We start from the raw sequence: 18023 nt of genomic DNA, 5'->3' as shown, positions 1-18023 counted from the left end.
TTTCATTATGTTAATCAAACAGTTTAAGAGATAAGGGTGATGGGTACATGTGCAGAAGAAAGAAGGTCAGCAAGGGGAGAGAGGGACACTGTAGGACGAAGAGAGACTTATTTATCACTCAGGAACACTGGAAGTTCAGATATAGTGCACTGGGAATGTAGAAGATTTTCAAGGAGAAGTGATTCTCTCCATAAAAACTGCCAGCTTAATTCAATATTCATCAAGAGAAGGCAAAACTCTGCCTTCACACTCCGAGGCAATAGTTTCACATTCATTAGTACTAGAGCTGCTCCCTGCCAAATCACCTGACAAAACAAATTCTTCCTAAACCAGGTGTGAACAAGCAAATTTCTATCAAGTTACTAGACTGTATGACTCAGGGTTTCTGGCAGCTTTCTCTTCTCTGATGGCAGAATGCCAACTGCTGGAGGACAGTTACTTCACCTGGCATGAAGTTATAGTGAGATGGACAGAGAATAAAAATTCTTGCATTAGATCTGCCAGGACAAAATTACCTCCTCAGTTTTTCTTTTAACATGTTCGAGCTTGTGGAGTGAGTTTGTTCAATGGGTGTGGGCATGTAGCTGTGTTTTTGTCTGGCCCTTAGCATCTAGTAGGGGATTTACAGCCTAACAAAATCATGTTTCAAGGGTTCTGAATAAAGGTTTAGTGTAAACATTTTGGATTAAGATCCACACTCCCCTGAAGCTATGCAGTGTTAAGATAAGGGGCTGTTCTCATCTTTTTATTTACTACTGATCAAATGCATTCTTGCTTCAAACCTGGTTTTAATGTTTGCCAGATGATAAGGAGAGTTTATTACGGAAGTCAATTAATTGCTCTTGCCATCTCTTTGCACAGCATCACAGCTACAGCTGCCAGTATTGGGGCTGCAGGCATTCCTCAAGCTGGACTGGTCACAATGGTCATTGTGCTTACATCAGTAGGTTTGCCTACAGATGATATCACTCTTATCATTGCAGTGGACTGGTTCTTGTAAGTATTTTTATGGAGTCACTAAGGGCTTAGACCATATTTAGAAGTGCAATAACCAGGGACATTCTGGCAATATCCAGTCAGTGGTGTACTTCTTTTGCTGTGGAAGGCAGTTGGGAGGAAGTGTTAAAAAGAATCACTATTTCTTGTGATTAAGGTATTTTCTTAGAGCAGATGGTGAGGAGTGTTACTTAATGATGGTTCCTCTTGCATGTGAAAGGGTTACTTAGAAACCTGGATCCTTAGGGTACTAAGAAAAATTTCAGACACACTGTAATTAAATCAGCAAAGAATTGCTTTAGTCTTCTATTTTTTGTAGGATGGCAATGAAAACCTTTCCATTAATCAGGGTCAGAGCTGGTTCAGACCTGACTCACATTGGAGGCCTGCTGACTATCTAATCTGGGAAAGGTTCATAAGCCTACCCCATGGACACAGAAATGAAAAACAGTTGTGTAACTCTCTTATCCAGCTACCACAATGTATTGCCCCTCAGTTTTTCCATGCCTCTGTCTGTAGAAGACTGACACCTGTAGGTATACGGGGAAATCCCTTAGGTCTAGGAGCTAAATCAAGACAGGTTTCCTCCGACCTTTATTTCACCTAATGCTTATTAGTTATAGTTTCCAGAGGGTTTTACCCTTCAGTCTTCTCAAGTGATCCCTGCAAGAAGTTGCCTGTGTTGTTATGAGAACATAATGTCTTCAAATGATTATCTATCCACATGCCCACAGCCTTATGTAGGTGGATGCTTATCGAGTAACAGTGCCAGTCACTCCTCATCAAGCTGCTTTCTACATCTTTTGGGCAGAGCCCACTAAGAGGGCTGAATTGTTGTAGTTTAATTTGAATTATTTCAGCACAATTCCACACTAAATTACTGACTATAGTTTACAGTCATGACAGAAATGACCCTAACAAGGTAGATTCTCATTGGCTTACATGTTCAGAGGATATAAACTCAAACCACCAGTGTATAGAAATCCCTCCAAGAAGCATCTGCTATGATGTGCTCCCTTTGCTGTCGTCATCACACAACTGTTTCTTGCTGTGAAGTTGCCAAGAGTATTAACACATTTTGTGACTCCAAGTCCTAGTATATTTGTTAATTTCTATAGAAGAAATCATGGCATTAACAGTTCAGATAAATGAATGTATATAAAATAGCTGAATCATCTAATAGATTTTTAAAGGCCATTTTAACAGCTAGTCTGCATGTTTCCCTGAACAAGTGGTGAAATCAAAGCTGACTTACTGTTTCTCCTTAGGGATCGTCTCCGTACCACTACCAATGTCTTGGGAGACTCCATTGGAGCAGGAATTGTTGAACATTTATCACGGCATGAGCTGAAGAACAGGGATGCTGAAATGGGTAATTCTGTGATAGAGGAGAATGAAATGAAGAAACCATACCAACTGATCTCACAAGAAAATGAGAGTGAGAAACCATTAGATAGTGAAACCAAGATGTAGGGTAAAGAAAGCATGAGTCCAACACAAGTGTGGAAAACACGCACTTTTTCCAGCCATTAATATCTTGAATTCACCAAGTTCACTTATTCCTTGATTTTTCCCTTTATGCTAGCACTGGAAACAGTTAATGAAAATATATTCCAAATGAGCAGTGATCACAGTATATGTTGGCTTCCCACTTAGAAAAAATTAACAGGCCACAATACTGGTCCTGCTACACATGTGCTAACTGAGGACAAAAAAAAGAGAGATTCTCAAATAAAAACAAAAATCAGTGTATATGTTACTCATATGTTACTCAGTCCTGTGAAACTTTTTTTTTGTGTGTGTGTGAACTGGAGGGCAAAACAGATAACAGAGCCTGAAAATGGTTTTATTTTTTTAAATACCTGTTGCAAATTTCCTAACTTCTATAAACACACAATCAATACTTCTAACTTGATAACTGCATCCAGCTAAGTTAATTAACAGGATTTTTGGGGTTTTATCTGATTTTTTTCTCTACTGTTATATCGTTGTTCAAATACTAGCAGGACAATAAAGAGAAAGACATTAATTAAAAGGATAAAAAGGGGGAAAACATAAATTAAAAAAAAAATACCCCAAATTAGCACTTTTATCAGCTGAGTTGAAATATTTCTAAGTTATTTTATCTAGACAGTTTTTCACATTAGCCTCAGCTGATATTGAAAAAAGCTTAGCCTAGTCAGCTCCCACTGACTTGCAAATATTTACGTATGTATGTATGTACCTCCAATCTGGATTTGCCCCCTTAATTTCAACATGAAAACCCAGTTGAACAATTTATGTGTGTCAGTGTTCATAGGAGCAAGGCCCAAGGCTGTATTGACTCTGGGACAGAAAATGTGTCTTTATCTCTGTTTGGAAAAAAAAACATAGCATGCTCTAGGTATGCCAATTATCTACTTAATAAGCAATAATAAGAATAGAAGGCAGCACCAGCTTTCTGCAGAAGGTGCAGAAGGGTGAGATGCTCAAATCCTAAAGGGACTGGATTCTAAATCTGAATCCCTGGGTTTTTCTGATTGGAAACCTCCCAAATGCTTGGTCATCCCACTGATAAGTTATAGAGCTATTAGCTGGATTTACAATTTTCAATCTGGAGAAGAATGCTCCCTATCTCAATACGAAATTTCAAAATCCTTGTGTGTTTATCAGTAGCATCTCAAAAAGAAAAAATAACACTTTAGAAAGTAAAACTAATGGGTGCTTTTTTACTTTTTACTAGGAAAAATATATAAATTGCAAAATAGTAAATATTATAATAAATGTTGAAATTTTAATTAGAAAGGATTTTAAAGCGCAATATTGTAGGTTTCTTTCAGGGAATATGTAAGGAAAGAATGAAAAAAGGGAGACAATGCACTTGTAATCCTGTGGCATTATTTGTTCATTTCAAGATTATTCCCTGATGAAACCCTTTTCTAGAAATATAAATTATGTATTTTTAATTTGTTTATTATTATAGAGGTTAAACTGGAAACTTTTATAAAGTAGTTACAGTTGAGGGAACAAAAAAAATATTAATCAACAGGCACAATAGTGTTGAGTGATCTTTTTTATTAAAATGTTTGGTTGCCTTCTTTCTCCCTCTCCCTACCAAAAAATTCTGATGAATGAAGGATTCTCTTGCAATGTCCCAGCTGCCACTCAAAAACCATTCCATAGGTTGCTTCTGTCACTAGAAAATATAAATATGGTGTACAAGTAACTGTAGTGAAAAAGTCAGCATGCTGGTTGAAGGCAAATCTTTTCCCAGGCAAGACTGGTTTTTTAGGACTGAAAACTCTGCCCCATCTTCTCCAGCTCAGTAACCCAGACAATACAAGCAGGAACTCTCCAGTGAATGAAATGAGCAGGGTTTAATACAGAGTATTGAGCAGTCAAACCAACAAAGCTCTAAACGAATCTCTGACTGAAAGAAACAAATATGGGGGGATTTTTTGCTAACAGAATGCAAATCTAGGATACAGACAGGCATTTTTTGATATGTAATTAGAGATATTTTTATATAGATACTGTATTCAGAATGTGTGTATAAACATTAACTGTAGATTTTATGGTGTAACAATTTAATTTTCTGTTAAGATTTTGTTTGGAAATACATTGCAAAGACAATGTAAATGGCTGTCTTTCTATGACATCAGCTGAGAAAAATGAATTGTGTCACAAAGAATGTGATCTTTTTTTATACTAACTTTGTTTCTTATGGAAATCAGGTATTATAGAAAGATTCCCTTCCCCATCCCTCACTGGTTCTGCATTGGTATGCACCTGGAGTGGATTGAGAAACATTACTTTGTAGATGTATTTTCAATAAAAATAGTTTTACATTACTGCTTTTTTTGTGATGTAGAATTTCTTTCAAAGGGTCTGTAATAGAAGCTTCGCACAAACTTAGAGCTGACACTCATAATATGGGATTTCAGGAATTCCAGAACTTAGAGCTGACACTCATAATATGGGATTTCAGGAATTCCAGGCCATTTCATACAGCAGGGCTTTGATATAGCAGGGCTTCCTCACTTCAAATACCTGCTTACAGTTTCATGATCAAAAATAAATAAGTAAAGGAGGGGAGGGAGGAACATTAAAAATAAAAAGGACCAATGTTCATCCTACTTAAGTTCATTCAAATTCAAGTATATAAATTCATATTGATATCTGCAAAACGCTAAAAAAGCAAGTATTTACATTTTCATTGATTCAGCTACTGCAAAGCTGCCAGTTCATTTTGGATGTATAATTAGATGGTCCAAAATCCCTATTGACTGGGGTATTACAGCATCATAACATTACAGCCATCCTAGACAAGCCACTGTTTTTCTCACAGAAGTGGTTTGTGATGGTGTCAGGGTTCATTCAGCAACAACTTCAAATAGCAGTTATCATCTAATGGAAGTGAATGTCTTGTCAGAAGGACTGGGAAAGGTATAAAAGACATGAGCTGAATCACTTTCATCTGGGTAGTTGTGTTGGTTGGAAGAGCTGGAGGCAGCAGGGAGAAGTCCTGCCTTCCCAAACATACACCAACAAACCACTGGACAATGACCTCTGTGAATTTGTCTGTGGTATTTTGAGTCAAGACAATATATAATGCAACCAATTTTGTAAAAAAAAATTCAGAGAATACATGCATGAGCGTAACTTTTCCCAGTTTTTTTTCTAGTTATCTACACATTCATTCACTCAACCCAGGTAAGTGTCTTTGTGTTTCTAGAGTTACTATCATGATAGGAAGAGCTAAAGAAAGAGGGTTAGTGTATCACTTGGAGATATTACTGGCACAGTGGCCTTGCTTACTCCTCTGTGCCCCCATGCAGAAAAAAAATCTCTGGTATTCCGTAATTTTTCAGCAGTGTTTTCATTTGGAAGTTGGGGTACAAAACAGCCATGCCATTCTTAGGCAAGAATTTATGTCTCTCTAACACTGTGTGGCCAGTATAAAGCAAAGTGATCATGCATGTGGAAAATCCACTACTAGCACAGGAAAGTATCTCTGTCTTCCCTTCTGAAGGACTGAATTTGCACAAGTGACATTTGTCTTCCAACACAGGCAGAACTGATAAGAAATTTAGGGCATTTTTTTTTCAACTAACCCTGTAACACGTGCTTGGTTTAATAAAGTTACAATGAAAATGGTACAGAAGTATGTATCTTTCTTCTAGCGTGATAAACAGTTTACTAGTTGTGCTAGTTGTGATCAACAGTGTGTGATCAGCTTGCTTTGAGTGTGATCAACCATTTCCCAGAACAAGATAAAAAATCTGGGATGAACTGATATATCCCTCCTGTCTGGGTTTCTGTTTGATCTTTCTGAAGAGATCGGCTTACCCAGGAAGCATGGAGTAAGATGGAGAAAGACTCTAGCAAGATGGAGAAAGACTTGTACACCTCTATGCCAAACTGAAAACCCAGACTTGCAACATCAGTGAGGCAGGAAGACTCCTTCTGATAACAAAGGGCTGTAGTCAGATGATATAATCCTGCATGGTGAGCCCTTTCCTTTCCCCTCTCCCCCCACCTGGCTCCTCAGATGTCTCTAAGATACCCAGAGGGATCTAAAAATTCCAAAATTTAGTACAGGAGCACTTGCATATCTAACCAAAGTTTTTCTTCAACATGCCTCATTACACAACTAGGGCTGCACAAATAATTGATTTTTCACTTCAGTGAGAGAACTGAAAAACTGAGGAGAATAATTCTTCCAGGGCATCATGAAACGATTTTTTATTGCTTAAAAAAAAAAAAGATTCTCTTTCAGGTATAATGAAATGCTTCATTCTCCACTTCTTGAAACATCCTATCTCATTTCTGAACAACTTTTACTCTATTTTAAATTAAAACAAACTCAGCTGTAAAATGAACTGTAACTCAGAAATAAAACATTCAACCATTTTTCTAGGAAAATGTCAAAATGAAATATTTCAACTTTTCTATAATATCTTCTCACTTTAAAGTCAATTGTGTTTACAGAAGTTGGCACAGCTTCACAAGTATTTGCTTCAAAACTGCATTTTTCAGCAGTATATTTTTATATTACTGCTTTTTCTTCGCTCTTTACAACTTCCTTTCTCCAGACATTGCACATTTTTCTGCTTTTCCTGATTGCTTAGATTTTTTTCTTCATTGTACTATTGGCTTTTTAAGAGCTTTTAAAAAGTCTGATATTTGATAAAAATTATAAAAACCAACTCTTTCTTGATATTTTTCCACCACTGTTACTATTGCGCTCACTCCTAAACTTGTGTTCATTTCCTGCATCGTGGGTTTTTTCGGTGCCTCAACCAGTTTCCTGTTTTCTGCAGGACCATATTCCTCTCTCCACCTATCCCACTTTCTCTCCTGGCTTTACTCTTCATTTTTACAGCTTCTCCTCCAAGAACTCCACTGCAGCAGGTCTTCATAAATCCAGATTCAGGTCTCAATAGTATTACTGGTCTCCTTCATAAACCTAGACACAACTGAGCCTTTCTGTGTTTTGGTTCCCGACCAGTAAAATGGGGACAATAGCATTGCCCTAGCACCAGAGTTGTTTCCAGAGAAATCGAGATTGTGGAGAGCACATACAACGGAGCTGACACACACACCGAGGTCATGTCTTGTGCGACATCTAAACCCTGAGGATTTGCCCCTAGTGCATAGTACCTTTTTACTATTATCTCCTGTGCTGTAGATACTTAAGATGTATTTAAGAATTTATACTACCTTCTCTTCAAAACAAAACTTAAATTAATTTGTTCGTTGTAATCGTACATAAAAAGTGGCCAAATCCTGTGGTGCTTGCTGGCTCCTTTCACTGGCAAAACTCCCATGAATAGCAATAGGGAGAAGGATAAAATAAAGATCTGACTTGGATTTCACACCCAGAGAATAAACTACAGTGCAAATATATTCAGAATAAAATTAGTACCAATGACAGATGGTGACTGTTGTCTGGTCTGAGCAGGTGCTATGCAAACCTCCCTTCACAGATCTGCCGGTTCACCTTGCTCATGACCTGCAGTTCCTCTCCTATTCAAATCCCACTCCTCTCCCAGGCAGCAACTCCTGGCCATGCCAAATTGCCTGGTGGTTTTGTGATATACACAAATGGGGACTGGGATGAGACCACCCAACTTGCTTTCATTTACAGGCTAAGCCAGGATGTAAGGCAGAGTCTCCAGAAGAAAAAGACTACGGTACTAACCCACTCTGCCACTTAGCCTCCACAGTGCAAAAGAGCTATTCAGATGCTGCCAGCGCTTCGTTTTCAGATGTACTGTGGCTCTGTAACAATCAGCCTCCTAAAAACTGCAACGCGTTTCCCAGCAATGACAGCCAAAATTTTTGTCTCAACGGATTGTGCTGCCACCGTGTGGCAAATGGTTTTTACAAGTGACATTTTCCCTCCAATTAAAAAAATTAAGTTAAATCCTCTGATGAACAGTTGAGCACAACACTTAAAGTTTGCTTCAGCTGCAGAATGCTATTATTATAATTCAATTTATTCACATAAAGAATATACTCATTCTTCTTATCCCATGTTCAGCACAGCCTTAAAGAAGTTCAGCTCTGAAGGCATTCATTCTTATGTTGATCCTTTCACGTGTGCGTGTTTGTTTGTCTGAGCTTTATCTGAGCATCTCTCAGGCAAGATGAAGTTGTCTTGGGGAAAATGTGTGCCACAGTTCCTGAAACAGTCTGTTAGATACTGGGGGAGTGATGGTGTATGGGCTAATTTACTAACACAGTGGCATAATTAATAACACACCGTTATTAATCTCTCTTCCAGTCTCAATTTTTTCTCTTTGGAGGGGATTTCTCTTGGCAATCTGACATCCCCCAAGGTGCTATGAAAATTCTAGATTTGCACACTTGGAATCTATACCTGCAAAACCTTGTCCCTGTTGACACATACAGACAGTACATTGACATAATGCATTTTGAAGGGACTTGAGAGTCAGGCCAAATGTTAGTCTTTCTACAGGAACCGTTGATTAACACCTAACTGAAAAAGTACCACCCAGGCTGTCAGCTATGGCCAAAGAGCATTTGGTATATCTGATGAAGAGAAGAACATATAAAACTTTTGAAGTTTTCTTTCTCCTAAGACAGAGTCTGGCCCAGGTCAGTTCCCCGACTCAACTGCTCTAACCTGCCAACAAGGTACAGAGCCCTTCACAGTACAAAGCATGACCACTGCACTTTCATTCCTTGTGCTTCCTCCTGGCGGGCTGACAATTTGCCTCAAAATCTCTGAACTACTTCAGAATTCAGATGAGTCAGGTGAGCTCTTCCAGGGCCACAGCCAACAGCTACATGGCTGCACTCTGCTTGCATGAAGCAAATGCTATGTGGCATCTGGCCAGGACCTGAGCCTTCCCTTTGCAAACCAGCAGTGCTGCCAACTCTTGTAGTACTAAGTATTATGTTGTAAACTCTTAGTCAGAACTAGGAGAATTTTGCCTTCCTTAAAATACATTTCCAGCCCTCATCACTGTCTAAAAACGTGATGTGACATGAAGGACCAGAAAGCAAAGAAAAGGAGCTCCAAATTATTATTTTTAAGTCAGTCATAAAAGGGCCCAACGCACGATTTCGAACATTTGACATCTGTAATACTGAATCCTATGTTTGTAATACTGAACCCTACTAAAATAACATCCCTCAAAAGCTACCGCAGCAAATATTGACCTTCCTGTCAACTAATGTCTTTGCCAAACTGCACTAGGACTCTCACAGTTTAGCAATAACCAAATCACCATGAAACTCCACCACTACCAAAAAGTACATCATCTGCTAAAAATACAGAGAAGTTTTAAAATTGTGAAAATAATTCCAGGAGCATGGGCAGGACTTTATTTTCTGCTAACCCAAAGCAGCTCTTCTATTTCAGAGCCATAACCAATAAACTACAGAGTTAAGCTTTGCTTGCTCCTTCTTTCCATTTAATTCGTGACTTTTCGCAGTATACTTCAGTCTGGTGGGTAAAGCACTCTTCAGATATAAGCTTAGCTGCGAACACAAAAGAGACAGTATTGGAAGGTAAGAGGGTGCTGAGGGATATACTGGGAACTACAGAGCAGCAATTCTGACTTCCTGCCATGGTAAGATAATAGCATAAACCCACTCAGCATATGGACAAACAGAGGGTATTTTGAAGAATCTGACATAGTTTCTGCAAAGGGAAAACATGCCTCATGGACCTGCTGGACATCTGTAAGTGCACTAGTAAGGAAACCAGTGGGTGCAATATATTTGGATTTTCAAAAAGCCATTGACAATGTCCTACACCAAAGGTTAATACAGAAAATAAGTTGCCAAGGACCGGAGGATAGGTCCTTTATGGATTTAAAGCTTGTTAAAATGTGAGAAACAAATGGTACAGCTTAACTAAAATTTCTCAGGATGAAGAAGTGTCCAAAGTGAGTCCTCCGAGAAATTGGTGCTGGGACTAGTTTTTCTGAACACCTTTATCCGTCCCCCGGAGAAGGAAGTTTGCAGTGAAATCTCTTTAAGTGCACAGATGATATTATGCTCTTTCAAGTAGTTAAATTCCTTGCCAATGGTGCCAAATTCCAGAAGGAGCTCACAAAACTGAATGGGTGAAAGGCTGCCAGGTAAGCTTCCCTTTAGACAAATACAATGTAGTGCACCTATGGGACAAAAATCTAAACCATGTCTACATGATGTTGAACTCAAATCTGGCAGTTATGAGACAAGAAAAGGATCTTAGAGTTGTCACTGACAGTTTCCTGAAATCATTGGATCCATTCACTGGCCAAAAAAGGCAGCAAGATGCTGGGTACCATCAGGAAAGATAGAACAAGAAGAACAGAGGACACAGCTTGAGTCCTGCAGACAGCCCAGGTCTGTGCATTTCAAGGAGGATGTACAGAATTAAGAGAAATGAACATGAAATAAAACATCTGCTTTATGATATGATACAAAAACGCTGGGACTCCTTACTTGGAGAGGTTGTATGATGAAGAATAACAAAATCAAGAAGGCAATGGATAAGGTAAATGTAGAACTGCTCTTCTCCATATCCAATGCCACTAGCCACAGGGAGAACTTGATGACGCTACTGTGAGAGTACTTTAAAATAGAGAGTTTAAATGAGTCAAAAGAAAGTACAGCTTTACAAAGTGGATAGTGAACTTTGAAACTTGGCTGTCACAGGACATGCACACAGACCGTATCACAGTGGAGGCAACTGTATCAACAGGTTGAAAAAGGGATTATATACCTTCATGAACAGCCCTAAAAGCAGATAACAAAAGAAATAAGGAAGGACAAATCCTCCATCATCCTTACTGCACCTACTTTGGAAGTTAAGGAAGTCACCCACAGAAGTGGCCAGCTCACATACTTTCACTAAATGCTTTCAGTGTCTCCACTGCAGGGCAGTGAGAATACACTGGGTTTAACAGAACATTGGTCTGACCTAGCAGGACATTTCCAATGTGTTTACTTTTTTCCACCTGTCCCACAACAGCAGGCATTTGGACAACACAGAATCGCCCATTCTGTTACCTGCTGATAAGTATCCTGTGGCACCAGTAATTCCTTCTGTGGCTTTCCACTTCACTGATTCATGCCTTGAAGTTCTGCATCTTGCATAAAGTAGTCACCTTGGAGCTGCAAATTGACAGTTAATATCTTTCAGGAAGAACTATTTTCTGCTTTCACACATGTAATGCTATCTTTCTTTGCAGCATGTTACAAAGTTCCCTTGCTAACCTTTTACAAAACTGACATGACTTCCCTAGGCACAGACCTCTCTTCTAGACACGGAGCCGCAAGACCCGCTTCCTAGAGCTCCCAGTAAGTACCATTTTGCAGTTTGGGCAATGCAAGAATGGCCAGGTGAAATAGTGAACAAAATGTCACATCTCATCTCCTGTTTTTCTATTTCTTAATCAATTTCAGCAAATCCAATCTCCCTTCAGTGGAGCCTGGTAAGTGTCAATACAAATCTGTACAGCTGCGCTCTGCTGTTTTCCAGCCAATCTACTCATGCAGGGAAAGCTCAAAGTCTGAAGCACAGAGACAAGCTCATCCATATGTGCTTTCCTGAAATACTGCTTTTGTTATTCTGATGTTTCTGCCACTTTATGCAATATTCTCTTAAAGAACTTGGGGAATTATTGGGACTGTGAAAACAAAAACTCCAGAAAACAGACTTTATCCAGATTCATCCCACTCCTTTTGTTGGAGAGAGCAACAATAGATAAAGAAAGACAGCAACTTGGTACAATAATTAATAATTCATCATATGTTAATGAAAGTGCTGTCAGTATCTATCACTGAAGAACTCAGTTTAAAATTTCTTTAATAGAAATTATTTTTATTTGAACAAATTATTATATTATATTATATTATAAATGTATTATGTTGATACAATTTATTATTAAAAATGTTCTTGTGCAAATGTTTTATGGATTTTCATCTTTGGTTAGCAAATCTATGAAAGCATTTTATTAAAAGCATGCCACTTAAATAACTCAGCCTAAGGATATTTAGAAATGGCATACTATGAAGTTGCTAAGTTTTCTCTCTCCCCTGCAAGGTACTGAGCATTGTAAGTTTTTATTGTGTTAAAAAGCAGTTCTGAAAAAAAGTATGCAGAAGGTCTGTAGCATAGGGCAAATCAGACTTACGAGTTGATTTTGAACCCCTCTAATGCATTTATTTGGGAGAATTCTTGATAGACACGAATATCATCAGTAGTAAAATCCTGGGGGCTCCAGGTATAATGTGATGCCCCTATTCTAACTAGCATGCCAAGCATGAGGGAATACAAGAATCAGGATTTCCTCCCCTTAACAGGTCAGGGCTCTAAACAGTTATAACCCAAACACAGGGTCATCATTCATTGGCCCGATTAACTACTTTTGCCGAGTTAACCATTCCTTCAGCTGACATCACAGAATGAAGCACACATTTATAGCAAACTGTAAAGGATAGCAGCTCTGTTCATTTAATTTTTACCCCTTTTCATCTCTCCCCTTCTTTACTCAGTTTTTGCTCCTCCATCCTGCTCTCTGGAGCTAGGACTGGCATTTTTTGTACATTTATGTACATCACCTGTTAAGCAAGAGGGCTCCTTGAAATCTCTCTAGGAGACTGGGCAGTAGCCATCCAGCCTCATATCATGAAATTGGTCGGGACAAGAAGCAGCACAGAATTTGTTGGCTCACACACACTAGAAATTTTGCATCTAAAAGCTGAACTAAATTGGTGAGGTTTAAAGCCATTTTAGCAGAATGCTTTTGTCCAGAAGATGTACTGTCCCTACGATATCTAATTTCAAACTTCGTAAGGGCAGAGCTCACTATACAGAGAGTGCAGAGAAAGCTTGAGCGATAGATGTGACATACAGTCCTGCAGAGAAAGCCAGTCCAAGAACTGTGAGATTGTTTCCTCCTCCCTTTCTCAAGTGGATTCATAGGCTTTGCAATAATCCCTTACACTAGAATGAAATTCACCCAATCAGGCAGGGTGAATTCTTCGTTCTGCCTGACATCTAGTGGTCCTAAACAGAAACATTTTCAGGAACTCTGAATGGCTTTTTCCGCGTTTCCCATTTTGATAGTATGCACTCAGCCTGAACATCATGTGAAACTTTACTGTTTCAGATGGAGGGCCTGTGGCCTTTTCTAGCATTTTCCCCTGAAAATTATGTAAATCAGTATTTTTATCTGAATTCTGCTTACCTTTCAAGTGAAGCAAAAAACTTAAACAAAAGTATAGAGACATCAATCAACATTCAAGAGAATCACTTGCCACGGGTCTTTCACATGTGCACTAGCATGTTGTAGAAAAACAGCTCTGATACATGACCAGTAAAATAACTGTACTATGCTACACAGTCATCTCAGTTTTTAAAAACAGTCAAAACACAGATTTTCCAGAATAACCATGTTACCTTTAGACATGGCATTCCGTACAAGTGATTGATACATCGAAATTCATCTTGGATTTTATGTACCTTACTCGTCACTTTTAATTATTCTGATTTAAGGCTTTAATATCTCTTTCAACTAAAACTTTCAAAGACACCCAAGAACTACTTGTATGAAACACAGTATCAAAAAAGTCTATACTCAGAAAGGATGGATAAAAGCAGAAAATATTTGGGCTTTTTGCAATGGGATGAATAGCAACTTCTCACCATTCATCTTTGATCACATCATTTCAAAAACTACACAACAGCAAAAGAACATTCCAAGAAAGGCAAGAGAAGTTATATTGGAGGAATGGAAAACTTTCCATCTGAAAGGAGCATAGAAGGATTAGAACTAGTTGGAGCGCTACTAAAGAAGACCAGTGGCCAAGTGACCAAGATCTCCATTATGTGGAAAGAGAATCTGCCATTTATGCTCTCTTCTAATGAAGCAGCAAAGTGGCAATCCATGAAATTAGAAGCTGAAAATTCATACGTTACAGTTAGTTACTTCAGATTATATTGAGGTGAAGATTTCAGCTGAATCCAGAAGAGTTTTCATGTTTATAAAGACAATAAGAACATCCATACTCACATCAGATAAATTCACGTACAAACTTTTAAAAGGGACAGAAATTCTCAAGCCTCAGGACACCCATCAGTCTCTGTGTGCCGAGTAGGAGGAAAATTCCCCAGGGGCATCCTAGATCACGTGCCTTTTTTAGCAGTTTTGCACTTTCTTTGAAGCTTTGGCTCGCTGTTTTTGCCAAAATCAAATTAGCAAATGAAATGAACTGGAGGTCTGATCCAGGATGGCAGTTCTCATGTTGCCAATTACCACAGCAGCATGTGAAAGCAAAAGACATGTATGTTTATCACTGGACAACAGGAAGGCAAGAAAGCAAGAGCTTGTGAGGCACACGCCCTCTTATCATTGATCTCAAATCATACATCTCCTGTCATGAATTTACCAAGCTCCATTTGAAAAGCAATTAGGATTTGGCTTTTTACCTCTATCATTATAATTGGGAAGCTGTTTATTAACCTATCCAATGGCTAGGAATTTCCTTTTAATTTCCTATTTTGTAAAACTATTTTATATCCATTTGTTCTTATTCTGGATACTTTCTAGCACGTAAGTAGCTCTTCTCACTCCCCATGTTGAGTTACTGTATTCCCTCTCAGCCTTCTTTTGTCTGGACTAAAAGTAAATTTTTTCAAGTCTACTCCCACATATCTCTGCTCCCCTGGTTGTGCTAGCAGTCCTTTCCTACGCTTGAGCCCTTACCCTTCTTGCATATAAGCGACCAGAATTGCTAATGGTATTTCAGATGAAGTTAGGGATGCATAAAAACATTAATTCTTCCGAATAGCTACCAAATACTTCACTGACACATCCCAAGATCTCATTTACTGCTTTACTACCATCTCATTCTGTCTACATGCAGTCATCCTTTAAACATTTTCAACTAATTATATTCCAGTTTATAGCAAAAAATCCTGTTATTAGTCCCTAAGTGCAGTGATTTTCCACTTTGCACAAATGAATTGAATTGCATTCAATCAATATTTGACTTCTTTTTATATCAAAGTCATTAATAGAATTATTAAGACTTGTCTCAAGTGGGGAACTTTACTAGTAACTCCCCCTTCAATGTTACTCTTCCCTTTTTCTCTTTTAACCAGTGTCTCAAACTCCTGAGTAGTTCTAGACAAACCAATCTTCTTCAGTTAATAATTTTCATCAAGAGATCATACCAAACATTATGTTGAATACCAAATAAACGAGATCTAGTAAATTGCTTTTGTCAAGAAAATTAGTTATATTTAGAAAGAAAATGATACAGCAAGTTTGGTCTGATCTAGGTCTCATGAATCCACACTGCATTTTGTCCTGTTTCATTTAGTTCCCACTTCTCACCTCCTTCTGATTTTTGCCAAGTCTTTACATTCTGCTAAGCTCAGGCTAGACTGGTGTCACAGCAATGGGGGCTTCAGAGAGATCTGTGCAGTCCAAGTGCCTGTGCAGAGGCAAGATCAGGTTCAACCAACATTATCTTTAACACGTGTTTGTCCAATCTGCTCTCAAAATCTAATATGGCTGTGAAAATCTTCAATTAACCATGCCCAGTGTTACACTCCAGTTAGAATTACCTCCTACTGTTCACTTCAAGCCCTCTCTGCAACAAAAGATGATGTTTTTTTCTTTTTCTTTTTCCACCCAGAACAGAAAACTATTGATCACCTTTTTATAATAGCCTTGCTATAGGGATAGACTGGCTGTTTTGCAGTCTTCTTTCTTGCAGTTTAAACAAACCCTGGTCTCTCAGCCTCTCTTAATAGCATGTTTTACAAACCTTTTACATTTCTTCACATCCCACCTGGGACTTTCTCCAGTTTATTTAGTAATATTTAAACTATTATATATTCTAACCTATTCATTATAATTTACAGTATAATTTCTCTGCAAACCTGTAATTCCTGTTTCAAGCATGAATGAAACTTGGTAACCAGTACAGTGAGTATTTGTTGTGCAACAGGCACACAGGGGCACATGTGCCTGTACAAACAAATATACACAAGATCTGCCTGAGCCTGGCAACCAGTGAAGCAAATGTTTCACTGTGTATCATCAGATGGATGCACCTGCTGTCCATTTGAAGTATTTTATTTTTTCCTGTCCTCTACATATCTGAAGCCCTGATCCTACAGACTTAAAAACTTAGGTCACTTCAATCACTCTACAGAGTTCATGCCTACTGTTTTTGGTTACTACTTCAAAACAATTATTATTAACACATACAAATCTACATTTTGTAAATAGTACCTAAGACAGCTAATAGACTTGTTACATCTATGAACAGCACAAAATTTCTACCAGTTTCTACAGTATTCAAAACTATTCAAAGAATATTCAAATGAAATTTCAGTCAATATGTAACTTTCCACTTCCAGTCTTCCTGCAAGAATTCATCACAGGGTAATCCAGCAGTGACTGCCTGCCTGGTCGCAAAGTACCCTGCTCTCTCTAGGAGAGACAGATCTTTGTAAATGGCTGCTGTTCTGCCACAGACATTTTGCCAGCAAAAGAGTGCTGCTCTCCCCTTGAGTGTTTCTTGGATAAAGCAGAAGGAAAGTACCTTTCATTACACAGTTGCAGAGGGTGCACCTGCCCCAGAGGTAAGGACTAGTCCTTTAAAAAGCTCTCAGAATGGGGACAGATGGGAGAGTATGGTCTTTTCCTTTGATTGAAGTTGTACCACTACATGGAAAAGAATTTAAGATGCTGAGCTAGAAATAGCATCATTCTGGTTTTTGGTGATTTGGATATGCAGCTGTGTTCTGGCCTCTACTCCAATGCACACTTAAATATTTATATTAAACAGTCAATTAATACAAACACATAAACACAGCTTGAAGCAGGAACTGAAATCTAGAGATTTTCTCTCCTAAGAAGATGAACAGACATGTAACATTGCCTGCCCACAAATTCATCAAATTGCATTTAAAAGAAGGTAGGTATTTTGATCCCATGATTCCATATGCGATAATCATAAGAGATGTTCAGGAGACAGAACATATAAATGCAGACATACAATATCACTAGAATACACGCCCTTGGAGATCTATCTTGGAAACCTGAGCCTTGGCATGCTCCAAGATTTGCCATCCTCTGCTGCAAGGGATTCCTGAGGCTTTTCCCATGGAATCTTTCCTCATGTAGAAGCCTTAGTAAAGTACTAGCACTTTCTAGATCCTTTTTTAAAAGATCAGTTTATTATTTTGACAGCAGATACAATTTCATCTATCTCACACATTTTTTCTGCAGCACTGATTTATTTTGGAAGTCCTCCTTTGTATTCTAATTCAGAGCCTAAACTATATGTTTAGAAGTTTTTCTTTCACTCGTTTCCATTACAGAGGTAACTAATCCCTTGCTGTCAGCTCCATAAGTGCTGTTGCATCAGTTTACAGGCTTGAATTCCAGTCTTGTTGTCAGAACAACCATGATGAAAGTGCCTGAACACCTGATGCAAGAGCACAGCCCCCAAGTGGCAGCTGTACCTTATTAATCACATCTTAACATGAACCCCTCTGTTTA

The 18023-nt window shown here is 38.5% G+C and overlaps 1 protein-coding gene across 2 annotated transcripts in view; it reads left to right on the top strand.

Annotated features, from left to right (window-relative positions):
- The window catches only part of SLC1A3 (solute carrier family 1 member 3), a 70101-nt gene extending 65275 nt beyond the window's left edge, over positions 1–4826 (top strand). For both annotated transcript variants that reach the window (XM_052778318.1, XM_052778319.1), the window contains exons 9-10: positions 862–996; positions 2265–4826. In XM_052778318.1, the coding sequence (XP_052634278.1) occupies positions 862–996; positions 2265–2469 (340 nt within the window). In that variant the 3' untranslated portion in view covers positions 2470–4826. The remainder of the gene's footprint in view (positions 1–861; positions 997–2264) is intronic.
- Positions 4827–18023: the final 13197 nt, after the last annotated feature.

The sequence above is a fragment of the Harpia harpyja genome, chromosome Z (genome assembly GCF_026419915.1).
Source record: "Harpia harpyja isolate bHarHar1 chromosome Z, bHarHar1 primary haplotype, whole genome shotgun sequence".
Taxonomy (NCBI): Eukaryota; Metazoa; Chordata; class Aves; order Accipitriformes; family Accipitridae; genus Harpia; species Harpia harpyja.
The sequence above is the reverse complement of the archived record's forward strand: the minus strand, read 5'-3'. Positions and strand labels throughout refer to the sequence as shown.